We start from the raw sequence: 9,774 nt of genomic DNA on the forward strand, positions 1-9,774 counted from the left end.
GGGGCCGCGGGTGAGGCGCGGGAGCCGCCATGGCCGGGCCCGCCCTGCCCATCCGCCGCTCCCGCCGGGAACTGGTGGAGGCCGTGAGGGAGCGGCCCTTCCTCATCGTCACCGGCGAGACGGGCAGCGGCAAAAGCACGCAGCTGCCCAAGTACCTCTACGAGGCAGGTAACGCAACCCCCCGCGGGTGCTTGTGGGGCAACAAGCACCGATAAACTCGTATAGTAGTCCCCCCGTCCTCTCGCGGGTGACGCAGCTTCGCGCTGGGCTGTGGTGARAGGAGGTGGCTTGATTAAACTTTTTTTAATAAAAAACGCCCAATCTGTGGCCGTGTGTGCATTGTGTAGTGTGTGTTAAAAAGTGACCTGGAGCAGTCCCGCTCAGTGTCCCCGTTCGTCCCACATCACTGGCGGTGTTCAGCCTGGAGAAGGCTCTGGGTGTGACCTTAGAGCCTCTTTCAGGACCAGAAGGGGCCTGGAGTGACAGGAATGGCTTTCCCACTAACACAAAGCAGGCTTAGATGGGCTGTTGGGAAGAAATTCTTCCCTGTGASGGTGGAGAAGGCCTGGCACAGAGAAGCTGTGGCTGCCCCTGGATCCCTGGCAGTGCCCAAGGCCAGGCTGGACAGGGCTTGGAGCAACGTGGGACAGRTGAAAGGTGGAATKAAATGATCTTTAATGTCCCTTATGTGTCTCCCCCAGGCCTGGCCAAGCACGGGGCCATCGGTGTGACCCAGCCACGGCGTGTGGCCACCATATCGGTGGCACAGAGGGTGGCTGAGGAGATGGGCTGCGAGCTGGGGGCTCTGGTGGGCTACCAGGTCCGCTTCGACGACTGCACCTCCGAGGTGGGGCCCTGGGGACTGTCCTGGGGGGTGGTGATGTCTTATCAATCTGAAAAAGAGGCCAGACAAACTTAAGAGAATGAGAATACACAACTTTAATACAGGCTTAACAGGCCTACTGGTACATTAGGGCAGACAAAACCTCCTCCTGAGGCTACACCTAAAAATGGACACCGGGTCACGAGATCTTCACCTTTTATAAGTTCTGCCTTATTAACATATTGGGTGTTAATTCTCCAATGATCTTTACAGATGATGATGTCAACCACCCCAAACTTGCTCCCCCCCAATTCACTGTTGTTTCCATATTTTGGGGCTCTCGGGCAGTGAGGTGTCTTTGGATTCAGGCTCAGAGAGGGATTGTTTTGTCTAAAGATGAAAGAACAGTAGTTTTTAGTGCTTTACTAGGGAAGTACAAAAATACAGACGCATGGAAATAGAAAAACTAAAAATCCTAAAGCATCAGTGGCGGGGTCACTGGGGGTTTGTTGGGACCTGAAGGCTGGCTCAGAGCTTTGGGAAGTGTCTGTCCCTGAGCTGTTTGTGTCCTGGAACTCATTTGAGGAAGGTGAAGCATTGCTAAGCACCCATGGTGCACCAACAGCTGTGCTGGGGTCTCAGAGCATGTCCTGGACAAATGTGGGGTCTGTGCAGAGTCTGTGACCTGTTCCTTTGGAAATAAAAAGGCAGGCTGGCAGCTGAATGTGTGTTAAACCTTGCAGGACACTGCCATCAGGTACATGACAGACGGGTGCCTCCTGAGGCAAATCCTGACTGATCCCCTGCTCAGCAAGTACAGCATCATCATTTTGGATGAAGCCCACGAGCGGAGCCTCAGCACYGTGAGTGTCACCTTTATCCATCTTTGGGGTCACATTTTCACCTTTTCTGGGCTCTGTTTTTACCTTCCTTTCATGTGGGATTTTGACTAACTTTCCATGGATGTGCTTTATCCTTTTGCTGTCCTAAGAGCAGAGAATTTCTGCTTTGTTCCTTACATACTGCATAAGTTTAAAATAAGATGTGGCCTCTGAATAGTGTTAGAATTCCTGTAGTTGTTGGGATTTTTTGTAGTTGTTGCATTTGAAAGCAGTTGGGGCTTTGCTGGCTGTTGGATACTGTCTCAAAATTTCCAGGAGAACATAAACTTTCTAGAATACTAATTTGAAAAAACAAAACAAAACAAAAAAAAAACCCAACCAAACAAAAACAAACAAACAAACAAAAAACAACAAAAAAAATCCACAAAATGAAAAACAAACAACAAAAAACCCACCCAAACAACAAACATCTCCCCCCCCAAAAAACCCAAAAACAAAAATAACCCCCACAAAATTAAAAACAAACAACTACAAAAAACCCAACCAAACAACAAACAATGCTTCCCCCCCAAAAAAAATTTAAAAATGAAAAAAAACCCTGAAACAGTTCTGTTGCCCCAAGGCCCAATGTTTCTTAGGGTGTGTATATGAMTGTGCCAAGAGATTATGGCTTTTGGGACCGGGGAAGTACCCAGAGTGAGTCCCCAAAGCTCTCAGAGGTCACCCTGACCCTTCTGTGACCAACAAAGGCACATTGAAGTCACTCAGACCTCAGGAGGTTGTGTGGTGTGTCAGACAACCTCCTGCTTCAGCAAACCATCTCCCAGTCCAGCTGGGAAAAGGGAAAAAATGCTTTCTGCATCCCATTTTGCCCTCAGGCACCCATGAGTGTTGTAAATTACTGAGCTGAGGTGATGGAAGGAGCAGATTTTTAAATCAGAGCACCACAGAGTTAAATAAACTTGCTGAGGGTGGAGCAATAAATAAAAACAAAGAAGGGTGCATGGACAGGCRGGGGAAAATACGCAGGAAAATGGGATGAAAAATGGATCTGAGGTAAATTCTCACAAATTATTTGACCAAGGGAGAATAAAAATGAAAAATAAAGGAGTTTAAGTTACACTGGTGCTGTCTGTAGGCTGGTAAAGAAGAGCTGGTAAAAAATTAAATTCCAGAACCCAAAATGTCCAGGGTAAATGTATATGCCTAGACCTGGAATATTGTGATTTTCACCATTTCAGTGGGATAAAATCAKTCCCTTCCAAGTTTACCAGGCTTCAGCTAAAACCAGGATATTAACATCAGTTTTTTTTCTGTTTTCCTGCTAGGATATTTTATTTGGTCTGCTGAAGAAACTGTTCCTGCAGAAAAAGCCAGAAGGCAGGAAGACAGACATGAAGGTGGTGGTGATGTCAGCCACCCTGGAGGTGGAAAAGCTCTCGGAATTCTTTGGGAACTGCTCGGTGCTGCACATCCCAGGGAGGAGTTACCCTGTCAAGGAGATATTCTGCAACCTGCTGAGCCCCAGGGATGTGGGCAGCTCTGCCTATGTCACCGAGGTCTGGACTGGTTTGCTTTATTTTCTCAGTTTTTGGGCTGATTTTCATCTGAGGGAGGCCAAATGTGTGGTGTTCTCAGCATCTCTGCAGGAAAYTGGGGACAATTGGTCGATGTGATGAGTTCTAGGAAGAATAAATGGGATTTTAACAGTTTGGGCTTGTTTGTTGTGTGTTGCAGGCTGTGAAGGTCACCCTGGATGTCCACTTAAACGAACCAGAAGGYGACATCCTGGTTTTCCTGACAGGTGAGAGTTTTCCTGGTTACTCCAGGTCAATCATGMAAAAAAATCTTCCAAAGCATGTCTGGTTTCTCCCAGAGCAGTGAGAAGGGCGAGGTGCAGGCAGGTTCACAAAACCCTGTGAAATTACAGTTTCCAGAGCATTTTAGGAATAGCCAAATTGTGTTTGCATGGTTTAGTTTGTTGTTAAWTCAGGGAGGAAGGATTAATTTATCTATAAAACCCTCCATAAGTACATGGGCCAGGCCCTCAGACAGCTTTTAAGGAAAATCCTTGGTGACAGACACTGGAAAGGTTGGATGTCACCTCCTAACCCCCTCTCTCATTATTTCCTTATTGAAACAACATTGGCAGYTCTGCACATTGCCAGAACAACATTTTTAAAGGTGCTGCAAACCAGGAAGGCAGAGCTGGAGCTCCTGGAGGTCCCTGAAATGCTCCTGTGTGTCTTTCAGGCCAGAATGAGATCGAGAGAGCTTGTGACTTGCTCTTCAAGAAGGCAGAATCCATYGATTATCGCTACGAGGTGCACGACCGGGCTGTGGAAGGGCTGCTCATCCTACCCTTGTACGGCTCCATGGCCACAGGTGAGCACAAAAATTCCACCTCATTCCCATAAATCTCAACTGCAGGACTTGTTCTGATCAGCGTCCTCAGCAGATTTTCTGTTGTGGTTGGGAAAAGGGCGTTGATGAAACCCTTTGTTACAATACTGGGGTGCTTTGAGTTTTTGTAAACTTAAATCAAATTTCAGTTTTCTCTGCTTACACAGGAGCCTCCACTTAAAATCCACTGAAATTTGGGTGAATTTGCACAGTTAGAGGTGTGGTTTGAGGTCAGAGCTCTGTAGCAGAACAGGCTGTTTGACTCCATATCTGTCATTTCAGATCAACAGAAAAGGATATTTTTGCCAGCTCCCAGGGGCATCAGGAAATGTGTGGTTTCCACAAACATYGCTGCAACATCTCTGACCATCGAAGGAGTCAGGTATTGATTTCTRTCCTTCATAAAACCTGTAACAGAGGCAATGACTCAGAAAGGTCTGGATTTGAAAAAACACATTTATTCTGCTGCTATACCTCTCCTGTTGCCTTTTTTTTTGAGATGTGTGTAGAAAGAAAACCTTGGATATAATAATAATAATAATAATAATAATAATAATAATAATAATAATAATAATAATAAACTAGTATTTTTGGGCTTTAGTTTGAAATCCAATCTTGGCTCCACTGAATAACCACAGTCTGGGGAAATGTGTTCTTTTTGATGAAATGCATGTGGCAGTTACCTGCTGAGCCCTCTGGATTTTATTATTTCTTTATAAATAATATAAATTTATGTATTTATAGGATTTATTGATATAAYTTCCCTCTCTGTATTTTTTTTTTCAGATATGTGGTAGACAGTGGCTTTGTGAAGCAGCTGAATCACAACCCCCGAGTTGGTTTGGACATCCTGGAGGTGGTTCCCATCTCAAAGTAAGCCAAAAATGTCCCTTCCTTGCTGTTTCTGGGAGCTGCTTTGACAATAATGCTGTGTATTGCTGCTCCTTTTAAAAATAAAAAAATTAAAAAGTGGGCAGCAACCTTAAATCCTCATGATTTAAAAAAAAATTAAAGAGGTGGGCAGCAACCTTAAAGCCGCATGATTTAAAAATAAATAAATAAAAAGGTAGGCAGCAACCTTAAATCTTCATGATTTAAAAAAAAATAAAAGGTGGGTAGCAACCTTAAAACCCTCATGATTTAAAAATAAATAAATAAAATGATGGGCAGCAACCTTAAAACCCATGATTTAAATCCACTTATTTGTTGCCAAGTAGAAAGTAGCTCAGGACATAAAATTTCCTAAAAGTTACAGGTATTAAGGAGGAATTAGCAGTGCATTTCTGAGGTGTGAGCAGACAGTGCTGAATTTSCAATGAATTTGAAAAGACAATTTGCTGAATTCTTGAGGGAAWCTTCAAAAAACCCTTCCAAGGCCTGAAATTCTCCTTTAATTCTCGCGTGGCCGAATTTTTCAGTTGCTGCACGCAAATAATCACCTCTCTCTACAAGCAGAGAAATTGCTGTTATTTATCCAAGAGAGCATGTGCTTTTTTTGGGTGGTGATAGAAGGAATGGAAGGTTTGGATGTTTTGTTTTTTTTTTTCCCTGCTTTTTCTATTTTGGGCAGGAGCGAAGCCAAGCAGCGCGCGGGCCGGGCTGGCCGGACSTCGGCGGGGAAAAGCTACGGATTGTACAGCAGGGAGTTCTGGGAACGCTGCATGCCTGAGCACACCGTGCCTGAGATCAGGAGGACCAGCCTGACATCTGTCATCCTGACCTTGAAGTGCCTTTCCGTGCACGATGTCATCAGGTGACCTCACTCGGAAGGGGATTATCCCCGTCCGGGATTTTGGGATGGCGGCGCCAGGGCAGGGAGGCAGGATTAGATCCCCGGCCAACTGTGACACTTCAATCAGCTTTTCTGCTGTTTCCCCGCTGTAATTGCAGCTTGGAGGCTCTGTCAAAACTCCCAAATTCAGTGCATAGTTTATAGTCYTTCAAAACAGTGATTTTTATACCCGAAAAGCTTTGTTTCAGTGGGGTTTTTTAGTTTAGAAAATGCAGCTTAGCGTGTGGCACGCTGGGATTTGTCATCAGAAATTCCTCTGCTGGAGGCACACCCATATGGTGAAAATGATTATTTTATCTGACTTTGGTCAGAAATCCTGCACTAGGATGTTTAAAAACTATTTTAATAAGTATGAGAACTAACAAAGCTACTTTATTTATTTTTTACCATAGATTTCCTTATTTGGACCCCCCTGAAGAAAGACATATTTTGGAAGCTCTGAAGGAACTTTACCAGTGCGGTGCTATTGACAGGTAAAAGTCAAATTCTTTACTGCAAAGAATTTAAAATCCAATGGCTAAATTTTGGTGTTTTATGTGGATTAAAGGGCTTCCCCCCACCCCAGCAGCAGAACCTGTTTCCTTGTTTAACTTCCAGGAGGAAGTTTACTGGGGTTTAATACACTGTCTATAAAAACAGGGAGAGAGCACAGTTTAGGGCTTGGGAGATACAGATCAAGTTCTCCACATTGTCCTGGAGTTCCTAAGTGACCTCAGACAAGTTCCCTCAGCTCTGGAGTTCCTGAGGGCACATCCCAGACTGCTGTGGCTCAGGAGCTCAGGCTCTGGCTGGGAGGTCCATCCAAGAGTTCCAGACAGGAAGGGAGATCTTATCCTGAGCTTCCAGGAATTCTTCTTGTAAATAAATAAAAAAGCTGGTTGTGCCCGCCATGGAGCAGACATGCTGGAGAAATGTGGATTTTTTTTTCTGCTGGTGACACTTCTCCATGTCCTCAGCACCTGTCTGAGCACTCAGAGTCCAGAGGGAATTGCTCATTGGGTGTGCACATCCCAATTTTACATTTAAGCATCATTTCATTGAATCTGCTATTTCCATCTTTTCAATCTGCTATTTCTATTTTTTTTTTCCCTGGAATAAGGAGAGGCCACRTGACAAGGCTGGGCGAGTTCCTGGTGCAGTTTCCCCTCCCTCCCAACCTGTCCTGTGCTGTCATAAAAGCTGCCTCCCTGKACTGTGAAGATCTCCTGCTTCCCATTGCAGCCATGCTGTCCGTRGAAAACGTCTTCATCCGGCCAGGTGGGAAGCTCCTTTTCCCAAAAAATTGGATTTTTTTCCCCAAAAAACCACCCCTGGAGTCAGGAGTTGGACAGCAGCTGTTCCAGAGAGTTTAGAGCAGCAGGAATTGGGTTGTGTTTGTCCCAGGGCTGTCAACTGCAAGCTTGTGCCTGAGCTGAGAGGTCATAAGGGGAAAAAGGCAAAAATAAAAATAAAAAAAAAACACCAGAAAAGTAAAATTCACCACAGTAGATGTGAGTACAAACAGGGACTGGTGGTTTTTAACAGCTCAGCTTCTCCCAGTAACCTACAGGATCTGTTTGATGAAACAGTCACTGAACAGAAAACACAACCCAGAGGTGATGCCCCTGCTGTAAACGCAGCTGTAGAAGGAGAGACAAAACTAAAAATAAAAGGAATAAAAAGCCAAGGCTGACAAACACACACTGACAGAAARTAAGGCAGCGATAAATAAAAATGATTTTAAGTGAGGTGTAACTTGCTTCCTCAGGTGATCCTCAGAAGCAAAAGGAGGCTGAGCTTCAACACCAGGAACTTGCCTCACAAGTGGGAGGATGCAATGACTTTGCAACCCTCTTAAATATTTTTGAACAGTGCAAAGCAAGGTAGAAAATGCCCCCTTTACATACCTGAATTATTATTTATATAATATATTTATTATATAAATTAGTATAAGTTATGTATAATATACTATACATAACTAKATACATAGTTAAAGTATAAATACATGTTTATATATAATCTAGAAATCATAATATATATATTAATATATGTATACATTATTATGTTTTCTTTTAAATAAACTATATTATAAATTAATATAATTTATAAATAATATGTTATTATTTATTCCTTGTTGTGATCTGTWATTGATCTGTTGTGATCAGGACACTTTTGATTTCACCCAGCCAAGTCTCTGCCTGTGTAGGTTGTTGCCTTTGTGTGACCATAACAAATAAAAATAGAAGCAAGTTTCTTGCAAGCAGCTCACAAAGGGCTTCTTTATAATTCAAATATTCCTGTTCTCAGCAAATCTCCTTCATCCTGGTGCCAGGAATATTGGATCCACTGGAGAGCTGTGAAATCTGCTTTCAGTGTGGAAAGACAGCTGCGGGAAATAACCACCAAACTGAAACAGGTAAAAAAATGCAGGTTTTGGATATGTTTGAGCTGTGAAAGTTTATATTTAAGGGATGTAATGGATGCTGAGCCATCTGCTGCCTTCCTCCAGTAGGAACTAATCCACTTAAATATTTTTTTAGAGCACCCTTGCTTGTGTAACTCACAGGTACAGTGCTGGCAATGGGCAAGAAGGAGAATTTTTCTCCTTTCCTTGTGRTTTCTATACAGAGAGAAAYCCAGAGTTTAAAATCCATAGGGTGRAGGGAGTTTAACTGCTTTTTCTTGAAGAAAGACCCTAATTCTTGTTGCTTTTTCCTTTCCACAGCTGCCAGACTTCCCTAAAGAAACATTTGAAGGCTCCAGAACTGAAATACTGAGAAGGTGCCTCTGTGCAGGATATTTCATCAACGTTGCTAGGAGGTAAGGAACCAAGTTTAGAGAACTTAATGGGAAAGAGATCATGCAAAGTACTGAAAAGTGTGGCTGTTTGTGGGTAAAAGTGGCAAAATAGTAACTGCAGGTGAAGGAGATGTTTCTGCAGAGGGCTGGAAGCCTGGGAAATTCTCTGCTTTTGACTTCCAAGGCTGTCAGCAGCTCCCCAGGAATGCCATTTTCCTCTCTGTGAAAGGAACTCAGTAGCTGATGAGCAGTTCCAGATATTCAACCTAAAGGGCTTGAAAATTTCCARTTAAGCTTTCAAAGGCTTCCCTCCCAAACCCTGCTGTTACCGTGGTGTTACACCTGCAGTGCTGCTGTGGTAAATTAGATATATTGTATTCACTTTTTCATTTTTTTTTTTACACTTTAATTCTGTGAGCACCTCCCTGTAGTCAGACATTTGAGAATTCTTTTTTGTGCTGCTGCTGATTTGTTTACTTCAGCGTTGCTGTCTAAACACAGCAATGTTTGTTTTGTTTTGTTGTTTGGTTTGGTTTTTTGGTTTTGTTTTTATTCCTTTTTTTCACAAACCTTTCAGATCTGCAGCCAGGACATTCTGCACAATGGACGGACATGGCAGCATAGTCTACATCCACCCTTCATCCACAGTGAGTTCCCAAAGCCTGCTGGGAAAAGGATCCCAAAAAGGAATAAGAGACAGGTCCCTAAACCCTTCCTGGTGTTTGCTTTGTGTTCATTTTAAAAGGGGGAAGAGCCTCACTTCTTCAAACCTGGTAAATGTTTGGTTTGTGATGTGAGTGTGATGCAGGCTGGACTTTATTTCTAGTTTTTATTTTACTTTCTTTCTGGTTTTTTGGATCTCTTGGGCAATTTTAAGTTGTTGCACTTTAACCTGAAAATTCAGGATATCGTCTCCTGAACCTGAAAATTTAGGAAAACATCTCCTTAATCTGAAAATTTAGAATAACATCTCCTTAATCTGAAAATTCAGGATAACGTCTCCTGAATCTGAAAATTCAGGATAACGTCTCCTGAATCTGAAAATTCAGGATAACGTCTCCTGAATCTGAAAATTCAGGATAACGTCTCCTGAACCTGAAAATTTAGGAAAACATCTCCTTAATCTGAAAATTTAG

The 9,774-nt window shown here is 43.2% G+C and overlaps 1 protein-coding gene across 2 annotated transcripts in view; it reads left to right on the forward strand.

Moving 5' to 3' along the window:
• The first annotated feature begins 6 nt into the window (after nucleotides 1–6).
• DHX40 (DEAH-box helicase 40) overlaps nucleotides 7–9,774 on the forward strand; it is a 13,479-nt gene continuing 3,711 nt past the window's right edge. For both annotated transcript variants that reach the window (XM_057378804.1, XM_057378805.1), the window contains exons 1-15: nucleotides 7–168; nucleotides 702–847; nucleotides 1,567–1,686; nucleotides 2,994–3,224; nucleotides 3,403–3,469; nucleotides 3,919–4,050; nucleotides 4,351–4,450; nucleotides 4,855–4,941; nucleotides 5,639–5,821; nucleotides 6,253–6,333; nucleotides 6,960–7,117; nucleotides 7,608–7,722; nucleotides 8,147–8,255; nucleotides 8,565–8,659; nucleotides 9,216–9,285. In XM_057378804.1, coding sequence (XP_057234787.1) covers nucleotides 30–168; nucleotides 702–847; nucleotides 1,567–1,686; nucleotides 2,994–3,224; nucleotides 3,403–3,469; nucleotides 3,919–4,050; nucleotides 4,351–4,450; nucleotides 4,855–4,941; nucleotides 5,639–5,821; nucleotides 6,253–6,333; nucleotides 6,960–7,117; nucleotides 7,608–7,722; nucleotides 8,147–8,255; nucleotides 8,565–8,659; nucleotides 9,216–9,285 — 1,833 coding nt within the window. In that variant the 5' untranslated portion in view covers nucleotides 7–29. The remainder of the gene's footprint in view (nucleotides 169–701; nucleotides 848–1,566; nucleotides 1,687–2,993; nucleotides 3,225–3,402; nucleotides 3,470–3,918; nucleotides 4,051–4,350; nucleotides 4,451–4,854; nucleotides 4,942–5,638; nucleotides 5,822–6,252; nucleotides 6,334–6,959; nucleotides 7,118–7,607; nucleotides 7,723–8,146; nucleotides 8,256–8,564; nucleotides 8,660–9,215; nucleotides 9,286–9,774) is intronic.

Source organism: Malurus melanocephalus, unplaced genomic scaffold (genome assembly GCF_030028575.1).
Source record: "Malurus melanocephalus ecotype Western Australia unplaced genomic scaffold, MMel_1.1 scaffold_376, whole genome shotgun sequence".
NCBI lineage: Eukaryota > Metazoa > Chordata > Aves > Passeriformes > Maluridae > Malurus > Malurus melanocephalus.